The sequence below is a fragment of the Cricetulus griseus genome (genome assembly GCF_003668045.3).
Source record: "Cricetulus griseus strain 17A/GY chromosome 1 unlocalized genomic scaffold, alternate assembly CriGri-PICRH-1.0 chr1_0, whole genome shotgun sequence".
In the NCBI taxonomy this organism is placed as follows: domain Eukaryota; kingdom Metazoa; phylum Chordata; class Mammalia; order Rodentia; family Cricetidae; genus Cricetulus; species Cricetulus griseus.
Genome location: NW_023276806.1, coordinates 16,281,436 through 16,295,610, shown reverse-complemented (window position 1 = coordinate 16,295,610; position 14,175 = coordinate 16,281,436). Strand labels below are relative to the sequence as shown.

Sequence of the window (14,175 nt, the reverse complement as noted above, 5' to 3'; positions counted from 1 at the left end):
TCTCAGCTTAGCGTATAATATAATCCACAATAGACTTCTGAAAACATTTCTTCCTTTTCCCTTTGTATATATATGATATAAAGGCTGTATAAGAACCCAAATCACACAGGCTCTGGGGCATAATTACCATGAAAGCACATTTATAAAAGAAAAAACAAACAAACAAAAGCAAAACTAAAGTGTATGGAGAGTACAAAGCCCTCTGCTGAGGCAACAACAGGAATGTGTTGTTTGTAAACTTGCAGATGGTGGTTAGCCTGGGATGAGGGGAGAACTGATCCCTGTCTAAACATCTCCTTTAAATGACATGAAGCTCTCCTCTTTGTGTTCCCACATGGGTCAGAGAATCAATGGGTAAAAGGTCGTATTATGAGGTGAATTCCTTGTAGTTAGGGCTGTCAAACAACAATATGGTTTGCCCAGAGGTGTAAAAAATTTCCTTGTCTCTGAAAACATCTATGAAACTTTATTATGTTTTGGTGGAGATGGTGCATATTAAATTCTTGTATATTACTTCAGGTTGACTCTGACAATACCTATTAACTGTATGTGAAGTTATGGAAGTAGTATACACTGACTTCATTTGACTGAAGGACACAGAAGAACAGGAAGAGAATAGGTGAGGCAGGCTCTAGAGTCTGTACGGAAGGGTTAATTATCAGTGTGGTTATGACTGCATACTTAACATGGCTGGCTGTATTGCAGCTATTAGGAGGACCAATACTTAAAGCACACCAAAGGTATGATAGACTAAATCAAGGCTCAGCTAGGCAGTGGACAGTTCTCTTCATTTAATCTTTACAGAGAAGGAAATTTCAAAGGTCACAAATGAAAGCACCGACTTTCGGTGTGCTTTGTTTTAATGAGATGCTGCTCTCCTCTTTCTTTTCTTTTTTCATTTAGAAATTAGAGAAATAGCTAGTTATGGTCTCTCATGACTGACTTCCCGCACTCAGGAGGCTATGGCCAGGGGATCACAGTGGGCTAGAGAGTTAAGACCCTACTGAAAAAGGGAGTGAGGGGAAGCATCTCTGCATGCTTTCCTACTTGTAACTTTAGCATCTTGCCCTTGTAGGTTATTGGCAACTTGCAGCGTTAGAAAATAATTCTTTTTAGTATTTCAACACTGTAGTAACAAAAAGTCTTTACTAATGTTCACCTCATGTAATAAAGGAAATTTGGGTTGGTGAGATGGTTTAATAGGTAGGAAACTTGCATCAAGCCTGATTACCTGTGTTTCCAAGACCCAGGACCCTCATGATAGTAAAAGAACCTGACTCCTAAAAGTTGTCCTCTGACCTCCACATATGTACCCTCCTACAGGTGTATACACATGACATAAAGAGACGTAATAAGAAAAACATTTTAAAGGAAATTTAGAAGATATTGGGCAGTGGTGGTGCACGCCTTTAATCCCAGCGCTTGGGAGGCAGAGCAAAGTGGATCTCAGTGAGTCTGAGGACAGCCTGGTCTACAAAGCTAGTTAAAGGAAACAAAACAAAACAAAAACAAAAGATTATAGGATGAAAATTGTGCTTTTTTTTTTTAAATCTTAAGGCTGTCTTTTAAGTTATAAGAAAAACATGGTGATACAGTAATTTGCTTATTGAGACAGTCTCCCTATGCCCTGGAACTGGCTACATTGCCAGGCTAGCTCCCACCTTTTAAATGCTAGTTTACAGGTGTGTAATACCTCGCCTGATCTTAGCACACACTCTGCCATTTACAGTCAGCCCCATTCTTATTACTAAGGACAAGTCTCCAATTGATGCATGTATTGTAAAAATAATAAATAATATAATTGGTGGGGTTATCATAAGAAATTATGCATATTTCTAATCTTAAAAACATTGTTATACGACTTTAAAATGATATACAAACAATAAATTTGGTTGAAAGATTATACATCAATATGGTTTACTTATTTAAGTTATAGTCGACAGCAACAGGGACAGGTCAATAAAATCATGTCTTTACAAACTCTAACCAATATAAAGTGCTATGCACTCAGATGGACAGTGGGCAGAAATAATTCTTTCACGGAGGAACTATTTTTAAATAATTGCCTACCAAAGAAACACTCAAATCAGCAACTGGGCTCTAAAGACCTAAGCTGTTCAGCCAAGCTAAGCTACCACTATCACTTTCCTGGCAAATTTGATGTTAAGTTAACATTTCCCTCCGTACTGTTGGCATAAGCATTACTTTCTCTAGGAAACATTCCCCAACATCCTTCAGTCTAACTGGACCCACACATTTTCCCCTTGACTAAAATTTTACATACTAACAGTGATCTGCTTTTAGTTAGTTTTCCCTTAGAGACTCCTGGCATCTTGGGTACTACTACTTGGTCTTACCTACTATGACAGATGGGATTAACAGCATATCAGACTCATAAAAAATAGCCTAGCATTGAAAATATGGAGACAAAAGTTTTCAGGACTAATGAGAGATTGCAATACATAGATTCAAGATAGTCAACCAGCTCTAAGTAGATACATATGGGGAGGGATGGTGACAGGTAACATTAATTATCAATATAGATTTTGTTCAGTATAGTGTTATACCAGCTATCTTTTAAACTGGCACAAATGGTGAGAAAAACAAATGTTAAAAGTATAAGGATATTCTATTACAAACACAATTATTTAAATAATTTTGCAGGCAAGCAGCAAAGATTAGACTGAAGAAGTTAAGTAAAATCAAATTTGGACTGAGGAGATAGCTCTCTCTGCCAGTGAAGTACTTGCTTTACAGGCTCAAGGACATGAATTTGATCCCTAGTACCCTCATTAAAGGGCAGGTATAGTAACTCATGCGGTAATCCCAAAACAGAGGAAGCAGAGATCTCTGGGCTTTCTAACTAACCAGGAGACAACTCACCAGGAGAACAACCTGTTGAGTTCCAAACCAATGTGAGATTGGGTCTCAAAAGCAATGATATCAGAGGCTGTCTCCTGACAACCATAAGCATGTATACATACATAGATACACACATACACACACTCAAATCTTACTATATGCTGCTTACAAGAGACCTAAAGCAGCCAGGAGGTGATGACACATGCCTTTAATCCCAGCGCTCAAGAGGCAGAGGCAGACAGATCTCTGTGTTCAAGGTCAGCCTGGCCTACATAGTGAGTTCCAGGACAGCCAGGGCCAAACAGAAAAACCCTGTCTCAAAACAAACAAAAAAGAGAAAGAAAGCATAATTTATCTGAAGCATAATGTTAAAAAAAAAATCAGTTAAAGGAATGGAAATGAGATATTCTCCTACAATTATAAACTCTCCCCCCTAAATTAACAAACAGAATACAGCTAAGATAGTTATTTCATTTCAATTCAATATACATCAATTTTAAATATGTATCTACTCAATATGGCCATACAAATAAAGCAAAAACAAAACCAAAACTGACATTAAATCTGAATTTGAACAAGTATTAACATAAAGTTCTAGTACATAGTTAAAAACTCACAAAGCTCAGGTGGAAAAAAAGGCACACATGAGAAAAGACTCTGCACAATTAGACTGGTAAAAAAAATTCCCTGAGATACGTGCTCAGCTGTAGGTGGGACGTCTTTGAAGGACTTATTTGGAATTATATATGTTTGTCTGTGTATGATTATGTGACTGTGAATACAGAATTCAGAAGAGGATGCCAGATGCCCTGGAACTAGAGTTACAGGCAGCTGTGAGCCACCTGACATGGGTGCTCACCTGACATGGGAAATCGAACTCAGGTCCTTTGGGAAAGCAGTACAACTACGCTTAAATGAGCCATCATCTCTGCAGCTCTGAAATGGAACATCTTTATCAACTATCTCCCCTCCCAAGACTCAAGGAACATCACAGAAAAGAGGGAGAAGAACATTAGAACAGGCTAGAAAGCTGTGCTGTGAAAACGCTGTTTTCAGGTTATGACATGGCTACAGCACTTGTCAGGTTGTAGTTACCTGCACAAAATTCTAACAGATAGTGGAGGAACTCACAGAGCACCCCTTACTGAGCAATTACTGTTGATGGGTGCTCAGGTAGCGATACTTGTCCTTCTTTGGTGTGGCCACAGGTAAGCTGCCCATGCTCCAGGGGAAGGCTTCACAGCTTGCACATACACTAGGTAGAAATAATCAGTCCCTGGGTTGAAGAAGGAGAAGAAAGAATGAAGAAGAGAAAGGAGGAGGACGAGGAGGAGGAGGCAGTGGAGAAGGGAGGAAAACAGGAAGTGGACATTGATACTATATTGTTTACACATGGAGTCCTCAAAGAATACTTCTTTAAAAAAATTACCATGGTATGTGTGATATGAAATAAGTATAGTTAATACATAAAATTGAAAATGCATAAGGCCAGCACAGATCCAAAGCAGAGCGGATCCCAGCACTGAGATGGGGAAGCAGACATGAGCTCCCACCCCCAACCAAGACATCTATCTTTAATTAACTGCTTACAAAAGAAAATTACTTTCTACTTTCCCCAAGGGAGTCTCACTGATATACAAACCCCTACACACAAATATGTGTGTGCAGGAATAGGGAGGCAAAAGAGACAAAGCAAACATAATTATAAGGGGAAAAATTGGGAGTTGTGATTCATGGCAGAAACCGAAGTAATATGCAGATGTAAGATCATAAAGGGAATCACTAACGTGTTACAAATTTGTGCTATATTTTATAGAGAATGGAGACCACTGAAAACATAAATAAATAAGGAAACAACAGGATCAAAACATTATTAGGAGGCTTGAGTTCCTGTTGCACTTACAAACGCAGCATTCAGGAGTCCAAGGTCACTGTTGACTCCTACCAAGTCTGAAGCTAACCTGGGCTACAAGATGCAGCCTTGAAAAACAAAAGCACAGGGAAGCAAGCAAACAAACCAAGCCAACTCAATCAACAAAAACCCAACTCCCCACTCAATACTAGATTAAAAATAATGCTTGTTAGCAATGTTTAAATTGGAATGATGAGGGCTGGTGAGATGGCTCAGCGGTTAAGAGCACTGACTGCTCTTCCAGAGGACCCGTGTTCAATTCCCAGTCCCCACATGGCAGCTCACAACTGTCTGTAACTACAAGTCTGACACCCTCACACAGACATACATGCCCGAAAACCACCAATGCAAATAAAAGTAAATTAAAAAATAAACCAATTGGAATGATGAAAAATTGTAAGGAAGGAAAGAGACAATTACAGATCTGTTAAAGACAGACTCATGCCTTGGTAATCTGAGTGGGAAAGTGAAGGTGGACAGAGGATGATGATGATGTTCATCATAAATACCAAGTTTTAATTATGGCCACTGGAGTGAGGCCATTAACATGGAAAACACAGGCACAGATTTAGAAATACTTCTGCAGTGAAGAGTCTAACCTTAGACATGACAAGGAAAAGGCAAGAGGACAGTCTCCTGTTTACCAACTATCAGTACAGCTTTTGAGTTACTAGAAAGTAGAGCATGTTTAACATCTCTAGGGATGAAACTCTGGAAGGCCAGAACATACACTGACTTGTTATCACCCATCCTCATCACAAACTTGCAGTACACCGGATGCTGCTGCTTTTGGTGCTTTTTCTTTTTAAGTAACATTTGTAAAGCGCACGCAGTTGCACACACGCAAAAGTATCATAATGTGGTATAGGTATCAGAGGACCACTTGTAGAGTCTCTGCTTCCACTATGGGGGTCCTGGGGATAGAATTCAGGTCATCAGGCGAGGCGGGAAGCCTTTCCTCCTCTAAGCCATCATGCTGACTGGATTCTGGCATTTTTAATATTTTTTGATAGAACCACAACTGAATAAGCGCTTCAAAGATAAATTAGAGGTTTAGAACATGGAAAAAGTATCTTTAGATCAATGGTTTCCCTAAGTGTTCTTTTAAAAATATGTATTCTTATTTCATGTGTATATGTGGTGTTTTGTCTGCATGTATGTAAATCCATCATAGGCATGCAGTGCCTGTGTAGGTCAGAAGTGGACATTGGCTTCTGTAGAACTGGGGAATAATGGCTGTAAACCGCCATGTGGGCACTGAGAACTGAACTCAGGCCCTCCACAAGAACATCAAGTGTTCTGAGGCATCTCTCTAGCCCACTTTGATCCTCTTTGAGATTAGGAATGTGGTTGACACTGAGTCTTTTCTTCCTTGTGCTAGGAAACTTAAAGTTTTACGTTTATCCAGCGAGGTTTCACATTCTGATCAGTTGAACTTAGGTGCCTTATACTTGACACATACTCTATTAAAAAAAGACACATTGTTCATAAGATACCACAGAGAGGAACACACTACCTATCTTCTTTTTCTTTTTAATAAATAATAAAAACAAGGTCTGAAGGTCGTCCAAGTGGTGAGCAACCATAAAGCTATGTAATGATCTAGCTGGATGTCAACTGAATCATGTATAACCTTTGGTCTTTATTTATAGCTGACTCTATGCTCAAAATTTATCAAGGCATACTTGTACAGCCAGAGTGTCTGCTTATGGGACAAAGCTATTTACTTCATTTAAAACAGTAAGTAAGAAAGACAGACGGAGCAGACTGGGCCAAATCAAAATTAGTAAAACTAATATTACATGGAAGCAATACTCATCCACTTAACCATTTCCTTAAGCTTCTATCTGTCTACAAGTCTACAAGATGCTGAGTACTGCTTACTAACCAACATTTTGGTTTTCATTTGGTACTCATAAACTGACTTAAAAACAAAAGTGCTTCAGAATCTTGTCATATGTTAGTTACCTGCTTATACTTTCTCCAAAGTCCAAATTTTCTACTTTAAACAGGTAGACTTACCTCTTACAATCACCTGTAACCTACTCAAAATATAATGGAGCCTTCATAATTTGTGTATTCATGCTAAACACTATCAGAAGCTATCAACTAAAGCAATTTTGCTATTTAATGAACTCACATCAACTCTAGCTAGGTTTCTAGACCTGAAATGCTAAGGGCTGGGGAGTGTGTGGTATTACAGAGTCCCCATGCATTGCTGGCAAGAAGGAAACATAACAGTGTCTCTGAAAAATATTTTGGCAGTTTCTTTTAAGTATAAAGACACTATAGCACATTGTGATGGTTTGAAAGAAAATGGCCCCCAAAGGAAGTGGCACTATTCTTTCTTGGAGTAGGTGTGGTCTAGTTGGAGCAAGTGTCACTGTGGAGGCAGGCTTTGAGGTATCACATATACTCAAACCATGCCCAGTATCTCAGACCACTTCCCGTTGCCTCTGAGTCAAGATGTAAGAATTCACAGCTTCTTCTCTAGTGCCATGTCCACCTGCATGCTTCCTGCCATGATGAAAATGGACTGAACCTCTGAAACTGTAAGTGAGCCACCCTGTTAAATGTTTTCCTTTATAAGAGTTGCCATGGTTATTCCACCTCTTCACAGCTATAGAAACCTTAAGACACACATATCTTTGCAATCTCAGTCCTAGGCGTTGATCAAAATGAAGTGAAGTCTTGCTCATACAAAATTCCATTCATGAGTATTTATAGAAGCTTGGCTGATGATTGCCTAAAACAGAACAGTAACTCCAATATCCTTGGTGAATGGATAACCTATGATACATATATACAGCTCCATCATAAAGAGATCAACAATCGTTCATGTATGGTACATTTAGTCTCAACTAACCATACATTCATAATTTCTATGTGTGCTAGAAATAACATTCCATGAGATTATTCTTTTTAAAGTATTTTACTTTTAATTGGTGAATAACCATTGTGTACAGTGTGATATTTAATTTCTACACCAGAAATGCCCAAATTAAGCTAACTAACCAGCTCTTTGTGCTCTATTTCTGAGTTGAATGTTTTTAGGTTACTCATGCAAATGATCTGATATACAGGACTTGTCTCTATCCATAGCTTACTGTCCTTATGATAATTCCTCCTAAGTTCCCCAACGTTTCCAATGACAGTTTCCAGCTAACTAAGGGCATAATGGTATCCCCATGTATGTAGAAACACATGAGGGTGCGGTGGAGCTGAGGCTTGAACAAAGAGCCTGCTGCTTGTTCTGAGTTCTGCCAAATGAATGACATTCCCAGACTTGACTCTACTCTTAATCCATCTTTCCTACAGCTTAGCTAGTGTGGAAAATACTGCAAGGAACATGGAGGCATGGCCAGCATCTCTTTGGTTTGATGATTTTAACTCTTTTGATCAAATACCCAGAAGACAGACAGACGACTGAATCTTTTGTGTTTGTACTGCTAGAGACCGAATGGGGGCTATGCACACTCTCTTACCACTGACTTAACTTTTTCTATCTTTCACAGTTCCACTAACTTGCAATAGCACCAACTTCTAAATAAATAAATAACCTACCTAAGAGGAGGAAAGAAATGGCTCTCTGTGTATTTCAATTACATTTCTCCAATGATTAGGTATTGAACACTTGAACACTTCCATTTGTATGTCTTCTGAGAAGTGGCATCTTTGGGGTTTCGGTTTTGTTGTTTTCTACCCCCCCCCCCCAATACTTGTGGTGCTGGATAGAACCTCAGAATCTTACAGTATCATAAACCATACCTACAACTCTATTCAAGTTTTTGATCTTTTTTTTTTTTTAAACTAAGTTAATGTTTTCTTTATTGGTAGTCTGAGTTCCCTGAAAAATACCTTAACATATGATTTGTATATATTTTCTGCAACCTGTATTTTGTCTCTCCAATCTATTATTCTCTCCTAGTTTGCCTCTAGCAGCTTATAATTTCAGCTCTTACACTGAAGCATTTAATCCATCTCTAATTTATTCTGGTGGAAGGGTGAGTTAAGGGTCAGTTTTATTGTTCTACATGTGGATACTCAGCTTCCTAAACACTATTCATTAACGAGGCCTTCTCTATTGTTCATTCCTAGCACTGCCAAAATTGACCATAAATGTGTAAGCTTATTTCTGAGCCAGCTTATTTCATTACCTGATATGTCTTTTTTTAATGCCAATATCATGCTGTTTTAATTAGGATAGCTTTAAAATATACTTTGAAAACCAGTAATTTGATATTTACATTTTCTTTATCTTTATTCTTTTTTTTTTTTTCTAAATGGCTCTGGTCATTCAGTCCTTTGTAATTCTATACAAGTTTTATGGGTATCTTTTCCCATTAATACCTCTGTGAAGAATGACTTGGAGGCTGGCAAAATGACACAAAAGGTGAAAGTGCTGACTCTGAGGCCCACAGTCTGTGACGAATGCAGAGAACCAATTCCTGAAACCTGTCTTCTGACCTTCACACATGTGGCTCATAAACACATACACATGAACATGATCATGCAGACCCAACACAATGCTAATAAAAGAATATTGAGATTTTGTCAAGAGACTGGATTAAATCTATAGATTAGTTTCAGTCACATGGATATTTTAATATTACTATTATTTTACACCTCCTAAATACTCACATGTTAGGCAAAGCCTTTACCATTGTGCTATATATCCTCAATCCTTTCTCTTTGTATTTTAAGACATTGTGTTTATTTGTATTTACTTTGTATTTCAAGACTTAGCCTAACTAACCTATCCGGACTGGCCATAAAATTCACTTTGCTGCCCAGAGAGACCTTGAACTTACAATCTTCCTGCCTCAGCCTTCTGAATTAGAAGGGTTTACAGGCCTTCACTACCAGATTTGCCTATAATACTAATTATTCTACTTATGAACATAGGACATTTTCCCACTGATTTACAGGCAATGTTTTACAATCCGTATTGAACAGCTTGCTCATCTCCTTGATTAAATTAAGTTCTAAATATGAAATTTTATTCTAAGAAGAACTATTTTCTTAACTTCTTTTTAATATATTTTACTATTGATATATAGAAATACTGTTTTGTATTATACAACTTTACTAAATTTCATTTTCAGTTCTAACAGTTTTTGAGGGGAGTTTTGGAGAGTTAAATAGAAGTCTCTATATATGAAATAATCCTGTGAGCAAACAGATAATTCTTTTCTTTGTTATTGTCTAGATGCATTTTATTTCTTTTCTTCCTTAATTGCTTTGGTTAGGATTTCTAGTGCTTTACTGAATAGAACTGGTAAGAGTGGCTATCCTGACCTTGGAGAAAAAGCTTTCACTACTACCCATTAATACGCATGATGTGAACTGTGAGACTATCTCTCATACATGGGTATATGGTGTGTGTGCTGAGGAACATTTTAATTACATCTAATTTGTTGAGTTTTTATCACAAGAGTTGTTCAGGCCTTTATAATAAACAGTATTTCAGAGTTTTATAGCTAAGAAATTTACCTGATAAGAATTTTTATTTTACAAATAGGTAAAATCATTTACTGTACACAGGGGTAAACAATATGAGATTTTACACAGAGCAAGGTAAAAAGCAAGGACTGGCACACAAAGCTGTCTCCTGTGGCCTCCATATATGTGCCCTAGCATGTGTATGTATACATTTGTTAATAAATGCAAAATTTAACAAAAGCACTAAGTTTTATTCCAACATACTGATGTATTAAAGGAATCAAAGCACAAAGTGACATTTTATACATTTGGCTTCCAGTTATCTGCAAAGCAAATATTCAACATAATCAGTAGAAAACACTTTTGGTTTTATCCTAAAATTTATTTTTAGGCTTGTTCTCTACCTTATTTAATGTTTAAAATATGCTTTGATAATAATTACAAAAGTGAATATACAATTTTGATTTGCTGAGTTTGAGACATCAGTAATATTTATGGCTCAGAGTCTATAATAAGCCTAGAGAACAACAAGAGGCACACAATTTAGTGAGGAGTAAGTGTGGATGGAAATGCAGTACAATATCATAAAAAGTGAGCAAAGCAGCACAGAGAAGATAGGGATGAATCATCCAGGTCTCACAATGCTATCCAGCTTAGCTTTTGAGGGAACCCAGGAATCTGACAGTAGGGCTTAAAGGAGGTCAAACAAACAAATACATAAATAAATAGATAAATAAATAAATCTTGAAAGAGACTATTAATATTCTAAAATATTAAATGTTAAGTGATGGGCAATATATTAGTGGCTTCCAGGAATGAGGACTGGGAATGGAAACTGCCTGGAAAGGTAAAGAGGGAATCACTAAAGTGATGGAGCAGTCTAAGTACATCTACCAACATGTCCCTAGACACATTAAGTGAAAACCATCAAATTATACACTGAAACATATATGTAAACAATGCAATTTTTATTCCATTAAATTTAATTTTTAGAAGGGGACTAGAGAAACCAAATGGGCTACATTTTGTGTTACCAAAATGCTCATATTTTACTGAATCACAAGGCAGTTCTCAGTATTCTATGAAGAAAAAAATGCTTTCCCTAAATAGAGTTTAAAGCTCTAGCAGTTTCTTATTTTAGACTTCTAAAGACGCAATAGGAAAGACATGTAATTGGCAGCAAGCCAAACAAAACAGACTTAGTTTATAAAATACTACTACTAAAAACGGAATTTTCACAATACATGTTTCCATTTATAATATAATTACGAAATTTTTGAGTAAGAGACTACTAGCCGAGGAGTAGAAAGTATATAACTAGCTTGACTATTCTCTAAGGAAATTAATTCATACCTTTGGGATTTTTTCAGTTCTAAAACGGAAATACTGGTTTCCTATTATTTACGTCATTTTAAAGATTAAGTTCTTGTACATGGTTGAAGTCTATATGCAGAGCCCCCTACAAATGAAAGTCCTAAATCCCAGATGTAGAAGGTAGTAAGTAAATGAAGAATACTAAATACTGTATTTTCTGATTTTTTTTAAGACTGTTAATTTTATACCCATTAACTCATAATAGCTAATCACATGCTCATCTAAAATCTCATGTACTAGGGTTTACTCTTTATAAATGACTTTTCCTTTATTTACTGCAAAGAAAAGGTTATACTGCTTAATTTACTTCACTCAAAATATCAGCTTTGCAATAACAAAACTATTACACAAGTGTCTTAAATGTTTTGTATAAAGCTTCAGATAGAATATACATACTGGTAAGTGGATAATGGTGTGAACATAAGACATTTTTCTTGAAAAGCTATACAATAAAAAAGCAATGCTGCCTTAGGGAAGTGGCCTGAAGGACAGAGGCAATTTTCCTACCTTCACTTTTGTACTACTGAGAAAATTTCTAACTAATATCTGTTGATTCCTTAAAAATAATGGTTTTAGGTTGGAACTATTCAATACAATTCCCTATTTTCTATACATAAAGAGAAGTAAAAGATAAGTTTGGGTTTTTGTTGTTTCTACTTTTTTTTATTACTAAACCATGTGCCTGACAGTGCAGGTATTTAATTCAGGTTCTCCTTTACACAAGGCATCAAGGTGATAAATTTGATTAATGGCTATGAACTCTAATGTATCTATTTCCACAGAATGTATATTTCTTTCACGTTTATTTATTTGGGAGGGGACAAATGGAAGTCATGACAAAATGTGTCTTTCCACCCTATGGGTACTGGGTACTAAAAGGCCTCAAGTCTTCAGGCTCCAGCAGTCAGGCTCAGGAGCAAGTACCCTTGGTGGGAAGCTGTCTTGTCAGCCTCATGGGATGACTTTTTCACTTTTAAAAGTAACCTGACACACTTCTGTTATTGATCATAAGGTTAAAAGCATGTGGTTGACTCAGTACAAAACAATACTAGAAAATAGCTGTTCGCCCTGTCCTGCTGACTGGGGATAAGCAAATGCAACAGCTGCTTATCTCTAAGTAAAAGCTTCAGTGTTGATAGCTATCAACTCACTCACCTTCACAGTATATAAACGAGGTTTAACCACAGAGAAAACAGTCTTCTTACTTTTAGAACAGCTAAAAACTACTGTCATAGAACTTACACTTCTCTGGAAGGACATTACCCTGCTAATATACCACATAATCATCAGAAGTACAGTACCTGCAGCATCCTCTGGATCCGAAACAACGATGTGTGCATTTAATTCTTGTAGCTTGTGATGTAATTCTTCTAATTTTTTATTTGACTTTTTCAAAATGTTGTCTACATAAGCCAAATTTTTTTTATCTGTTGTGACTTTCCTCAGATTTTCAGCTCCTTCTTTGATTTTCAGTTCTTTCCTTATTTCTCTCTTTATTCGATCCTTGATGTCATCCAATTTCTGTTGCACCATTGTATCTGAAAAGTCTAATTTTTGAACAGCACTCACGTTCTCAGAAAATGGAATACTCCGGGAATCTCCCTATAACAAACAAACAAACAAACAAACAAATAAACAACACTGGAATCTAGAAAAGTACATGTATAGCATTAAGGATAAGTGTCTGCACTATAAAGAGATTATTTATTAACTGAATTACATTTAAATTTCCCCCTAATTAGGCAGCAGTTTACTTATTTCCCTGTATTCAAACCACATGGGCCAGGCTGGAGAGATGGCTCATAGGTTAAGAGTACTGGCTCTTCCAGAGGTTCTGAGTTCAATTCCCAGCAACCACGTGGTGGCTCACAACCATCCATAATGAGATCTGGTGCCCTCTTCTGGTTGTAAGCATACAAGAAGGCAGAACACTGTATATATAATAAGTAAATAAATCTTCAATAAAAATAAAAAGCAAGCCTGGTCTACAAGAGCTAGTTCCAGGACAGCCTCCAAAGCCACAGTGAAACCCTGTATCAAACATATATATATATATATATATATATATATATATATATATTATTATATATTATATATTATATAGTATAATTTTGGGGCTTACTTATTAAAAAACAAAAAAACATGGGCCAGGCGGTGGTGGCACATGCCTTTAATCCCAGCACTTGGGAGGCAGAAGCTGGCAGATCTCTGTGAGTTCAAGACTAGCCTGGTCTACAAGAGGTAGTTCCAGGACAGACTCCAAGCTACACAGAGAAACCGTCTCGAAAAACCATAAATAAATAAATAAATAAATAAATAAATAAATAAATAAATAAATAAAACCACAATGGAATAAATGTTTAAATACTCTAGCTACTTACTAAGTAATATCATTTGACAAATAGACTTACATTAAAATGAGCTAGGCATGATGGTTCATACCTTTAATACCAAAGGGAAGCTAAGGCAGAAGGATTGCAAGGCTAAGGGCCAGTCTGAGCTATGCAGCAATTTTAAATCTTAAATAATCTAGTTAAGTACATAAAACCTGACGCATGTACAATACAAAGGCGTCCCAGGGTTGT

General features: G+C 36.8%; 1 protein-coding gene across 2 annotated transcripts in view; it reads right to left on the bottom strand.

Moving 5' to 3' along the window:
* Window positions 1-14,175, bottom strand: part of Pkn2 (protein kinase N2) — a 109,999-nt gene that overhangs the window by 58,596 nt on the left and 37,228 nt on the right. For both annotated transcript variants that reach the window (XM_027395881.2, XM_027395882.2), the window contains exon 2: window positions 12,892-13,192. In XM_027395881.2, the coding sequence (XP_027251682.1) occupies window positions 12,892-13,192 (301 nt within the window). The remainder of the gene's footprint in view (window positions 1-12,891; window positions 13,193-14,175) is intronic.